The following is a 13415-nucleotide window of genomic DNA, read 5'->3' on the forward strand; positions in this document are numbered from 1 at the left end:
ACATCAATGGAAAGCCTATTTATTCAGCTTTCAGATGATGTATAAATCTCAATTTTGAAAAATTGATTGGTTTTGTGGTCCAGGGTCGCATTTTATTTTATACAAACACACACATATACATACTGCATATAGGATTTGAACTCAGATGCCCTTACATTCTACACAATATTTAATAGTTAATTGCAAAAGATAGAGCAAGTTAAAATGTTTTGATTAGACATTTGAAATACTGATTAAATTTCGCGATAACACCAAAAACATACTGTAAATTGGATTCCATGTTGGCTTTAACTCTCGTTGGCCAACCAGCTTCAGAAAAAAATCATGCTGGTCAAACCCAAACCAGTCTGGACCACATGCCAATTTAATTGTTAAAATATTTTCAGTAATATTTGGTTTAAATTGACTCTACAGTTGGCACAATGCTGGGTGCTATGCGAGTGAGCAAAGAGGGATTTCGTCAGTTATTGGTGAAGTTTTTTCTTGTTGTTGAAGAGGTTCCCGCAGAAGTGTATATAGCCTCCAGAGGGAACGCAACTGCAGAGAATCAATGGAGGATGAATGTACTCATCGCTCTCCTGTGACAATGTCAGTGTCAATGTTTAGTTCCCTTTCTATCACTCTACTGTCAGAATTCTGCCATAATAAAACACTACTCACACGGCACATCAATGAAAAATGACACTTTACTTCACGACACAGACCACCGCAGTCTGCAGCTGGGATGAATCAAGCGTTATCTGAAATCAAACCAAAACTGACAGAATTGTTTCAAGCATTAGCCGATGTGAGATGAACAATTTTTTTTTCTCCATTGTGAATGTGAGAAGAGGAGCGCTGAACTCTTCGCTGTGTGCCATTGTCTTGCTTTGTTTGAGAGGTAATTGTGTGTTAATGAGATGAACCCATGAGAGAGATTTCAAAAGCAAATTGAGTTGAGCAGGTGTTTGTTGTCTTGCATGTGCTTCAGTGTTTTAGATAATTAGAATTGCATTGTATTCCAAAATATTCACCCATTCAGTTTTGTCTTTTTAATTTAGCTCAATTGCAAACCGTAAACTAATCTTTTCAGCATAATGACAAGCAAATAACGTACACTTGTGTTCATGAGCACTACTGTGGATCAGTTTTGTGTTTCCCTGCATTACCAACAGTGTTGGAGAAGCCTCTTTGAAATTACAGCTTGTCAAACTACAAAATACTCAGAAATTCAAGTAGTTCATCTAAAGTTGAGCTGCTCTTTTGAAACGGTACTAAATTACAAGTTGCCCAAAAAGTAGCTTACGATATTGAAGCTTTGGGTGAAATATTATGTTTAAAATGACTATTTTTCGATTATATAGTTATATAATTAGTATAATATTATTTAATTTATTAATGTAAATTACATACATTAATGATTTTAATTAGGGTGTTTGTATCAAACACTAACTACTAAAACTAAGAAACAGTCAAATTTATTGTGCACAAATATTTATTATAGCATTTAACAAATCTTTACATTATTTTAAAAATATATAGTCTGTCTTGACTCTGGAAAGTGTGTTTGAATGTTAATTTACTGTCAAAATGTTAATTTACTAGGATGAATGAGACTTTCTAGCACTATTTATGAGAGCATTTAGGATGAATTGATTCATTGGAATCAACCAGAATTAGCACTACATATGAGAGTTTGGGATGAATCGATTCATTACGATAAACTGTTCATTAGAATGAATCAGATTTTCAGCTCTTTGTATGAGAGAGTTTAAGATGAATCATTTTATTGGGATGTCTTTATTCATTAGAACGAATCAGACTTTCCAGCACTCTGAATGAGAGAGTTTAAAATGAATCGATTCATTAGGTTGAGTTGATTCATTAGAATCAACCAGTATTTATAGCACTACATTTGAGAGAATATGGGATGAATCAATTCATTGTGATGACTTGATTCATTAGAATGAATCAGACTTTCCAGCACTATGAATGAGAGAGTTTAAAATGAATCGATTCATTAGGTTGAGTTGATTCATTAGAATCAACCAGTATTTATAGCACTACATTTGAGAGAATATGGGATGAATCAATTCATTGTGATGACTTGATTCATTAGAATGAATCAGACTTTCCAGCACTCTGAATGAGAGAGTTTAAGATGAACTGATTCATTAGAATCAACCAGAATTTATAGCATATGAGAAAGTTTGGGATGAACCTATTAATTGGGATTGATACATTAGAATGAATGAGACTTTTCATTAATCTGAGTTTAACATGAAACAATTCATGATTCATCACAATGAATCAGACTTTCCAGCGCTACAAATGTAAGAGTTTGGGATGAAACAATTCAATAAACTGAATCAGACCTGCTAGCACTACATATGAGAGTTAAGGATGAATCGATTCATTAGAATGGCTTGATTTATTATAATGATTTAGACTTACATTACATATGGACCAAAGTAACCATATAGGATGTATTGATTCACTAAAACAAATCTTACATATTACAGAGAGATACAGTATTTCTGAGTGGTTTAGGATGCATGCAGCTGGTGAACTAGCTATATTCAGCCTAAACTAGCTAAAGCCAGCAAACCAGGCTGGTGTAGGTGTATTTTTCTTTCAGCAGGCCTGTAATGATTTTGAAAAGTGAAGTTCACTTCACTTAACTCACTACTTTTTTTAGTTAGTTACACCTCAACACTGATCAACAATCTAACAGTGCAGCGGCTCTTACATTATCTATGAAGATCCTCCAGTTATGCACTGAGTGCAGAGACTCTCATCCACTGAGATGATCCCTGTGGCTTCAGCCTTATTTCTAGCACTTATTACAGTGAGTTTAAAAAGTAAAATGTGTCGACATTTTACATTGAGTCTCTGAACTTTCCCGTCCTCATCTTGCCCTCATTCAGCTGGCAGTGAATGTGGGTTATAGCACACTCATCTGAGGTGGGGTAATCTGAGGCTATAGCTGTGCTCATGCTGTTGGGCTTGTGTGCATGTTAGTCATAATGTAGGCCAGAGCCAGATGTGGAATACACCTCCTACATGCTCTTCTTAATAGCCCTATCATGAATTATGCATTTTACACGTGGTACAAAAAGTTGCGGGGTTTTTGTTTTTGGGTACGAACAGAGGCAGCCATGCAACTCTTCTTTTTGAAGCTGTTATTTTTCGCATATTGTGATGCCAGTAACACTGAATTCATTACTTTGGATTTATTTCACAATTTGTGCATGCATTTGTCAAGTTTAATTAAATAAGTGTGTGTGACTGTTTCTACATTGTATTTTGTGGAGATATTCACACTTACATTTCCTTGCTAGAGACTTGCTTACCATAGCAACAAGAGAATCTGTTTACCGCGTAGCTTTCACTGAGCAGGTAGAAAAAGATGTAAATAAAACACGATAACAAAACCTAGAATGAAATAATGCCATGCATCCTGACAAAATACATTTTTGCAAGCATGATATATTAAAACGATTATTATAATAGATGTTTTGATGTTTGTAGTTCGATATTTATAGAAGATGAAAAGGACTATTCATGAACTTGCCATGCATTCTGACAAAATACAGAATCAATCTGCATTTTTATCTGCAGTTATGGCCAGCAGATGGCTAACTTGTAAGACTTGTGTAACATTTTATTTCTGTATTTATTTATTTATTTAGCATATTCACTTTTTAAAGAAAACAAATAATATTTCTGTTGGATTCTGCAATTAATGTGGATAACACCTGAGTATATATTTTATTGTGTTTGTATAAATATAATATAACATAATATAACATAATATACCAATATGGACAGTCTTAAAGAAAAAATTAGATTACTGACTTGTAAGACTTGTATAAATAAATATTTATTTATTGTGTAAATATGTGTATTGTGTGTACATGTGTATATATTCATGATGATGATAATATAACTTCATGGCTAGCTTGTAAAAATTGTGTAATTGTTGTATGCATTTCTTTTTAACATTTAGTTACTTTAAAAAATATACAGTATATATATATTTGTTAGAGTTGGTAATTGTTCTACAGTTAATGTGGATAACGTTTTTATATATGTTTTATTATGCGTATATATATAAATAATAATGCTAAAAAATATAATGTAATATTAATGATAAATGATATCAGTATAATATACGAATAAAAAATTGCCGTTGCTGATGGAGTACTTGAGCCTTTTCTGATGGGGCTTTTAGTATGATGTAGTGGATAGCCACGTAACATAAAACATATCTTTGAGTTTTAAAAGTATAGTAAATAGAGCTATAAAGAGCCAAATGCACTGTAGCAAAGAGCTCTGTTATCATCATCATCCATGTCAACAGGACTAAAGAGAGGCTTTTCACCCAGTAATAATGCATCAGCGTAATGCCAAAATAAAGGTCAGAAATAGAAGCATTCAGTGAAAGTGTGAAGTTTGCCATTGCTTGTAAAAACGCTACATAACTTCAACACTTCTTTAGTCCAATTGCCAAAGATAGCTCAGCAGGCGGCGAGGTGCCAAAATAAGTCTGGCTGATTTTATCAAAGATGCCACTTCTTTTCATTGTGGAGTAAACGACACGTCTACAGTTTCCCTGGTTCAAAGCCCCTGTTTTTCTTTTCCGACGTAAAGGACACGCTCCATTTGAGAGGTTTAGGGACGGGAATGCACTGAAGCGGCTTTCTATCCGATCGAGAGTTTTCCACTTTGATTGCGGTGCAAAGGAAATGAATTATTATTTGAAGTTGACTAATGTTTCCTTGTGATTACAAACCAAGCCGGTTGTGTGCAGCAACTCACTCAGAAAAGCTGAATGACTGCGAGTTTGAAATGAAAAGGCCTCTCACCGACACACACTGTAGATGTCTGCTCCGGACTCTTGGCATATTTATCATTCCATCTACACAATTCAGGGGGAAAATGTCACCAGCCATATGCTTTGTGGCATGTAGCGGGCTGCTTTTAAAGTATATTTTGGCAGTGCTTTGCATTCACTGACTTCACTATGTGAATGTGATTTAACTCACAGAGTGTCGCAGATAGTCGCAAATGTCTTTGTCACCCCTGTGGCCTGCGAGCTCAATTTAGAGACTCTATCAGGAAAACATGCTTCAAAGGCTCCACATGCTCAGGGTCCAATCTTTGTTTGGAAAGGTCTCCCTTTGTACCCCGGGACCATGGTCCTTTCTCGCCCGAATCCGAATGAGTTCATGTTCAACCTCTCCTTAATGTTTTTTCTTGTTAAATCTCGCCAGAAGACAATCTGTCGTTCAGTGCCTCAGTCAAATGCCGTGTGATTTTCGTTTCTTAGCCACATTGTTTCGCCTAGGTGTCCTTGGGTGAGCTGTGATTTGTTTAAAAAGAAATTTCCCTTTTCATATCATCAGTGTGGCTTTCTCTCGTAGCCCTGAGACGAAACTCCAGGGAATGACCTGTGCGGAAACTTGAATCTAGATTTAAAAATCCAATAAAAGCGGGCCGGAGAACAGATTTGTGAGCTCTGTTCCTGAAGATTTCCCTGATTACTTTTTGAAGTGCCTTTTAGCAGGAAATGCCAGAAATAGACAGGAAGGCTATAAGACTACCACACTATATTGGCCGGTCACGCGTAAGCTTCGTATTCTCATGTCTTCGCTGCTCATAAGCGCATGGCTGTTCTACTTTGGTCCGCAGCTGCTGCAATGACAGTGGCCTGCAGTTTAATTAGTCACTTCAGCACAGATGCAGAATGAGACTCATAAAACATGAGCTCTCTGGCCCTGCAGCAGTGCATAAGTCTTCCCCCCGCCTCACCCGGCTGTAAATCAGGCAAAAGTCCTCTTTATTTCCCAATAAATCCCACTCGTATCCCACCGGCTGCTTAACACGAGCACGGTTTGTAAAGCCCACCACGTGCCGTTTAAAGCTGGCACGTTTGGACTTGTGGTTCCCAAGTCCAGAATACACATTATGAAATGGCAGCTTGGGTCGGGAGGTCACATCTTAAAAGAACAGTTCATCCAAAAAAATGAAAATTTGCTGAAAATTTGCTAACCCTCAGGCCATCCAAGATGTAGATGAGTTTGTTTGTTTATGAGAACAGATTTGGAGAAATGTAGCATTACATCATTTGCTCATGGATCCTCTGCAGTGAATGGGTGCCGTCAGAATGAGAGCCCAAACAATAATGCAGAAGTAATCCACATGACTCCAGTCTATCGGTTAATGTTTTGTAAAGCAAAAAGCTGTTCATAATAATTCATAATAACACTTCGTCAGGTGAAAAAAGGTCCACTGACCGAATCCACCGAGATATTTGTTTATAGCTGTTTTGGACCGTTTTGTGCTTGTAAATAGTGCTGATATGTGCATATTTCTCCCCTGATTCAGACAAGATGGCTTTCTTGCTAGAAAAAGCAACTTTATGGCTAGAGGACTCGTATTTTTGCTAGAAGCAACACTTCAAATTTAAACACGTCTTATTAATAGATTACTTGTAGATTATTGTGATGTTTTTATCAGTGTTTGGACTCTCATTCTGACGGCACCCATTCACTACAGAGGATCAGTTGGTGATGTAATGCTAAATTTTTCCAAATCTGTTCCCATGAAGAAAAAAAAATCATTTACATCTTGGATGGCTTGAGGAGGGAGTAAATTTTAAGCAAATTTTCATTTTTGAGTGATATATTCCTTTGAGACAAGACACCCCAGATGAATAGGGTAATAAAATAAAAATAAATAAACTAATAGATATCACCATACTTCCTAGGCTGATTGATTACATGAAAAAAGTATTATAAAAATTACAATTTTTCCCCCCTGAAATGTTATGTTTAAATATGCAAGTGAGACATCTAATTAAATATGTACTAATTGAAATAAATTTCCAGAACAGAAATCTGAACATCGAATAAAGCCAGGTTCAAAATTCCTGTTTCATTTTGTTGACATACTAGAGTCAAAGGTGTTTACAGAAGGGATTTTTGATATCTCTTTTTATAACCTAAATCAGAAAATACTGTCGACTTGGGGGGGGGGGGGGAATAAATCATTTTCACCATGTTTTTAGGAATAAAATGTTGTATAAAATCAGGAATATTATATATAATCAAACCCCCTCTGTCAAAACCGTTTGGTGCATGTAAGTGTTACTGAAGTGGAGATTTCTGCCTCATTTTGAGAAAACAGCCTTTAAAGATATGTATTGTAACTGAAATCTACAGATGCAAATAGATATGGTACAATACAATAAACACTTAAGTGTATTTTGCATGTTTTCTTCCCACTAGTCTGAATAAACACATTATGAAAAGCCAAATAGCCCCAAATCTCAAAATTGACCAGTGCATGAAAAACAACGTTTTTGCCTGTAGTGTCTCGCCTTAAATGCTAACATGAGCTTTCCATTACACGTGTGCATTATAGTCACTGAAAATTGTGTTCACCCCAAAATTTCCTCCAGCAGGCAAAGATATCCATGCCCCTGGACAGCTAATTTATCTGCTGGTGTCAAGCAGGAGGCAGGAGGGGGAGGAGGGGCGGAACCGGGCCGGCGGAGAGCGGGAGGGGGCGGCACTGCGGAGAGAATGGAATGTGACAGTGCTCCTCTCCGCTGTGTTCATTCCTAGTCTCATGCTAATTAGCACTGGGAACAGGCTGCCAGAGCCATGAGAGGTGCCTCTGGTGCAACATGATGCAATGCAGGGCTTCCCTGTCCTATATCAATGCAGAAACCTCTGTGGTTCATATCAAAGCTGCATCTTAGTAGACTGTGTCATCCTGCTGGGCTGGATCTGTTGGTATGCTGCAGGCAGAAACGGGTTTATCAAAAGATCTTGTTTTCACGCCGTCGTCGGCATTGACATGTATTCAGTCATTTAATGTGCTAGGTAGGCTAATTGGTTAGAGCTCTACATGTTCTTATTAAATCCAAAGAAACGCTGGTTGTGGATCAGATGTGGTTTGATGAAAAACGGTAGGTCGGTCACTGAAGCTTTAGCTTGTGTTGATTCTGAAAATGGAAAAGGGCAGCTTCTATCGCTCTTATGCCTGATGAAAAGCTATTGATTACAAAACTGAATGAGTAATATTGAGGGGAATATACAGTGTGGGTTCTGTTGAGGCACTTTCAGTCCTTGCTCTCAGGTCTACATTCTTTCTTGTGGTTTGGTTGCTAGGCACTTCATCAGGAAACTTAATGTGTAATTAGAATGTGTGCAGGGTTTATTCTCTTACAAAGCATGTCTTCAACCATACGAGCCACTGCACCAAAAGCTCAAATAAAGGTCTTTTGCTACATACATAAATGGAGAAATGCACCAGCAAAAAATAATTTAAAAATAAAATATTAAAAGCTGAAGGCATTCACTATAAAAGCCTCAAGTGAATTTAGGAATAATGACATTATAATGTCCAGCATCAAAAATGGATATTTGGTGCCAATGCACCAAAATAGACCAACACCATAAAATAACAAACAAATAAATCTCTAATGTCAGCCAGTAATCAATATGGTGCTAATATACGTCTCTATCAGGTTATCATGGTTTCCGCATGCACCAAATCAGCATATTAAAATGATTACTGAAGGATCATGTGACACTGAAGACTGGAGTTTCAGCTTTACCATCACAGGAATAAATTACATATTAAAATTCAAATAGAAAACTTGTTTTAAATTCTAATAATATTTCACAGTATTACTGTTACTTGATTTTTTTATCAAATAAATGCAGCCTAAATGAGCAAAAAAAGCCAGTCTTTATAAATGCATATTGGGGGTGTTTTACCATAGTGATTGGTAGAACTGTTATTTGCATTCTCTCTTTTATGTGGATAAATGCTATCTATCTATCTTAGGGTGGCAACTTTATCTCCCCAGTGTCAGTGTTGGCTCAGACAGCTGATGTTTCAGGATCAAACCAAACAAACTGTGTTTGAGTATTTGCTAGTCTGTGTCATGCGATTTACACATTTACAGGAAATGTCACAAACAAGAGCATGTGAAAACCGTCTGCCAGATTCCCTGAGAGGTGTTTTTAGTCTAAATATTGCATTTTTGGTGCTATCAGGCATGTGTTGATTTGAATTAGGATGACTGTGAATGTATTAGGGAGATGGCATTAATGAATTTATTTTAAGCAGAATAACATCGTTTGGCAGGGAATGACAAACCGACAAGGTGCCTTAATTTCTTTACATTTGTGTTTCTCTTTGACGCAGATTCAAGAGCAGATGGAGCGCCACAGAAAATTGATCATGCCGTCATTGGTGGCATTGTCGCAGTGGTTGTGTTCGCCATGCTTTGTCTCCTGATTGTTCTCGGACGATATTTTGCAAGACACAAAGGTAAATCAAAAGGCATGACTCTGGCTTCGGCTTGATTTTGGGTTGTTTTTTTATCTGTGGAAATGACAAAAGTTACTGTTTTAAGGTACCTACTTTACCCACGAAGCCAAAGGAGCGGACGATGCCGCGGACGCCGACACTGCCATCATCAACGCAGAGGGGGGACACAACAATTCGGATGACAAGAAGGAGTACTACATTTAACTCTGACTAGACCTGCTAGTTTCCTGTGCTGAACAGCAAACTGTGGACTGCTGGGTTGGGAGGTAGGGGTTGTGGGATTCAATCAGGCTGGATTCACACCTGTGCAGCTGAAGAGACGGTGAGGAGAAGGTGCTGCCATCGAGACGGACGGGGTGTGGGATGGCAGAGCACTAGGAGAGCTCAATTTTAGACCGCTTCACCATCCAACACCTCCTGCTGGGGCCGGTTTTGTTCAGTTTAAACATTTGCTAAGAATTTTGTGCCTTGTTCTGTTCTTACTGAAGTTCCCACTTTCATCAGGACACCCACAAGCTACTGTCTCTCGAACAGTCTGAACCCACAGTTGTTTTGTTTTCGTTTCATTTCGGTTTTAATTGCCAGTACATCTTCACGCTCTCTCTCACGCCATTCTGTCTGCAGGTCTGAAAGAAAGCCACACACAAAGTTTCGATGTAAGATTCGGTCACAGAACGATCGCTTGGGTTGTTTTCATGGATTGATTCCAAGTAATTTATTTGGCAAATTGCCTGTTGCTCTCCTTAGTCCCTTAGAGAAGAGAGAAACATCTTTTGTTGTGGCCAACAACATTCAGCAGCAGTATTGTGTTGTTGCATTATTTATTAGGTATACTGTATGTGATTATAATCGGCTTGTGTTGATATTAGGGCTGTCAATTGAACACATTACTTCAGTGCCATTAAATATAAAAAATAGTCAAGTCAATAATGCCCCTGATCTATATATAAATTTTGTCAATGATATTACACATTTTGTCTAATCTATTTATTCATTCAAAATAATAATAATATTATTATTATTGTTAGGCATAATCTTTTAATGTTTTTATAAAAAAATAAATATCAAAACTGCAGCACTGTTTATATATATATATATATATATATATATATGAAAAAATTGTATTCAAAGTGCAATGAACATGCAAAAAATAGATCATTTATAGTTTAAGTAATGTAACTCCCCAAAGATGTAATGATATTTATTAATTAATTAATTAATTAATTTATGGGTTAATAATTAAATTGACCCTGTTTACTCATGTCAAGATTTGTTTTTCAAAGTTTAACTACTCACATGGTGCATTAAAATGTGGTGCTCATGGCGTGAGGTGTCAAAAAAAAAAAAAAAAAAAAAAAATTCCATTTCAACAAAATATCACAGACTGAACAACCAGACAAGACAAGCTCTAAAATGATTTACTGTTGACTGTAGGCTGATTGACTTATATTCAATGATATGGAAATGAAACAAACAGTATATTGTCCTCCTATGCCTAATTTGAATTAATTTGATTAATTCATCAGCATACGTTTATAGTCGGTTTGATTAAAACTTTTAAACGATTGACAGCCCTAATCGTTCCTTAGATATACTGTATGTGATTATAATCGGCTTGTGTTGATATTCATTCCGGCTTGTATCGCATTATCCATATACCAGCTTCACTCACAGACTAATTTATTGTAATTAACGCCCAAGCATTAAAATTGAATGCCAAAGCAAAGAAGAGCAGATCGGCACCTGGCTCAGCTGTACAGGAAGGCCGTCACAAAGATGTCCCCTTCTACGAAACACAACATATCTATCAGAGTGTAAAATAGCTTTCATTTTTAGCTTGTTCTCATTCAGTAGGCTCAGTATGAGGTCGAGGTCAGTGAGTTTCTCCGAATATTGTTAGTGCTTCTGTGCGCTTCTCATAGTGACATAAAAAAAACTTTCGTACTAAATGAAATAGATGGAGCCTGTATGTTGTAAGCCATACTCACAGTTGTGCCCTCCAACACATTTCGGTTAGCAGCTCTTATTCTCGATTCCTTCAATCCAGTTTATGTGTAGATGCCAGATTGAATGTAATAACTCTACAATAATGCAATAGTTTATAAAAGTGAGTCCTGAATGTTCTGTTTATCTCATCAAACATGCTTTATTTTCAGGTGATGTATGCGAGGGAGAATTTTACCAGGGACACGTATTACGTTTCCTCACTCCTAAGTGTATTATAAATGTATAGAACGTGAAATTATTACATTATCGTAGAGTTAGTATATAGTTGGTGAAATATTACGCTCATATCAGGCATTGTTTCATATCTTTGGCCTTCATTCAGCGTCCTAGACAGTTGGACAGATGCGTATTGTTTGTGATTAACTACATGGGGGCATTTTGGAGTTATGGTGAGAGTGCGGTTAACATTGTAAAATCCTTGTGACAAAATTGTTTGGTCATAGCGTTTACATGAATTTGTGTATTATCAAGTGTTATTTTTTGTTTGTTTGTTTTTCTTAGTGTTATTCCTGAGATTATCTGACAGGTGAGCATTATTTAGATTTGAAACGCTAATAAATTATGGTATATTCGTGCGAGGCTCTTGTAGCTAATACCACTCTTTATACTTGGTTATATGGAAAGAAACTTTCCTTTTGATTGTCATTGTGTGTTGTACAGAATTTTGTGGTTTTATACAGCAGCAGATTTATTTAAACAAATCATGTTCTGAACGCCTACAACACTAAACTGATTGAGAACGAAGTAAATGAAAGTTAAATTATGGCCCCTAAAAAAAAACTTTGGCCCCAAGTTCATACATTACTATTCAAAAGTTGGGGGTTTAAAAGATTTTATTTCTTTCTTTTTATATATACTATTATTCCACAAATATGACATTGACAGTAAGTTACAGTAAAGACGTTTATAATGTTTAAAAAATTATATTTCAAATAAATGCTGTTCTTTTCAACAGTCTATTGAAAAATTAAAAATATGCATCATAGTTTCCACAAAAATGTTAAGCATCTTCAAAACTGTTTTCAAAACTGATAATTATAAGAAATGTTTCTAAAGCACCAAATCATCATATTAGAATGATTTCTGAAGGATCATGTGACACTGAAGACTGCTGAAAATTCAGCTTTGCCATCACAGGAATAAATACATTATTTTATTCAAATACACACAGCTTTGGTAAACATAACTTATTTCAAAAACATAAAAAAATCTTACCAACCCCAAACTTTTGAACTGTAGTGTACATAAAAAAAGATCAATATGTGCATCCAATTGACATTCCAAGCATGTGAATAAAAAAAAATAATTTATAAATATATACTATATCATTTCGCTCAATTATCATACTATAATTGTAATGGCATGAAGCTATTTCCAACTTTCACATGTCAAATATGGAGTGAGGGCTACAAAGAGTCATAAGATGGTGAGGGTTTCCACAGTGGATCCACCAACCTATACAGCCAGATCACTCCTTTCCTTTCTTTTCTAATGTTTACTTTAATATTTCCAAGTGAAATGGTAAGTGATCTAAAACTGCCCAAACCTGAAGAGAAAATAAAAACATGCACACACAAACATACCTTCAGTGTAGGTTTGATTCTGCCCTGTCTCAGGTCTGTCTATGAATTCATTTTTTGCATCTCAGGTAGAATGCAAAAGTGATGCCCCATATCTGAAAGAAAAGACTTTTAAGTTATTATCAAAAAATCCTGCAGAATAGAGCATGTTCGACATGTTTTATCTGTACTTCAGATGCTGTGCACTGTGTAAATGTTCATATTACTTTGTATAGATAGGTCACAGCAGATGACAGGTTTATTTAAAGAAAATAAATCTAAGACGTGAATCTTAGTGCATACATTTACAATGCATTTTCCATTTTTAGACAACCTGTACCACCAGAGCCATTCTTCATTGTTTCCATAGGTTTTATGTCAGATATTTTCTCATCTCTGTAGTTTGTATTCCTGTGTAATTAAAGTTATTTACATGTTCCCGATTACACTTTGTATTTGACCATGAAAATACATTTTTACAGAAATGGAGCAGTACTGTCTTAATAAAAAGAGGTATTA

The 13415-nt window shown here is 36.1% G+C and overlaps 1 protein-coding gene across 6 annotated transcripts in view; it reads left to right on the forward strand.

Annotated features, from left to right (window-relative positions):
• Positions 1 to 13415, forward strand: part of cadm1b (cell adhesion molecule 1b) — a 182842-nt gene extending 169427 nt beyond the window's left edge. For all 6 annotated transcript variants that reach the window (XM_058745272.1, XM_058745271.1, XM_058745269.1 and 3 more), the window contains 2 exons: positions 9205 to 9330; positions 9416 to 13415. In XM_058745272.1, coding sequence (XP_058601255.1) covers positions 9205 to 9330; positions 9416 to 9534 — 245 coding nt within the window. In that variant the 3' untranslated portion in view covers positions 9535 to 13415. The remainder of the gene's footprint in view (positions 1 to 9204; positions 9331 to 9415) is intronic.

This window comes from Onychostoma macrolepis, chromosome 15 (assembly GCF_012432095.1).
Source record: "Onychostoma macrolepis isolate SWU-2019 chromosome 15, ASM1243209v1, whole genome shotgun sequence".
NCBI classification, from domain to species: domain Eukaryota; kingdom Metazoa; phylum Chordata; class Actinopteri; order Cypriniformes; family Cyprinidae; genus Onychostoma; species Onychostoma macrolepis.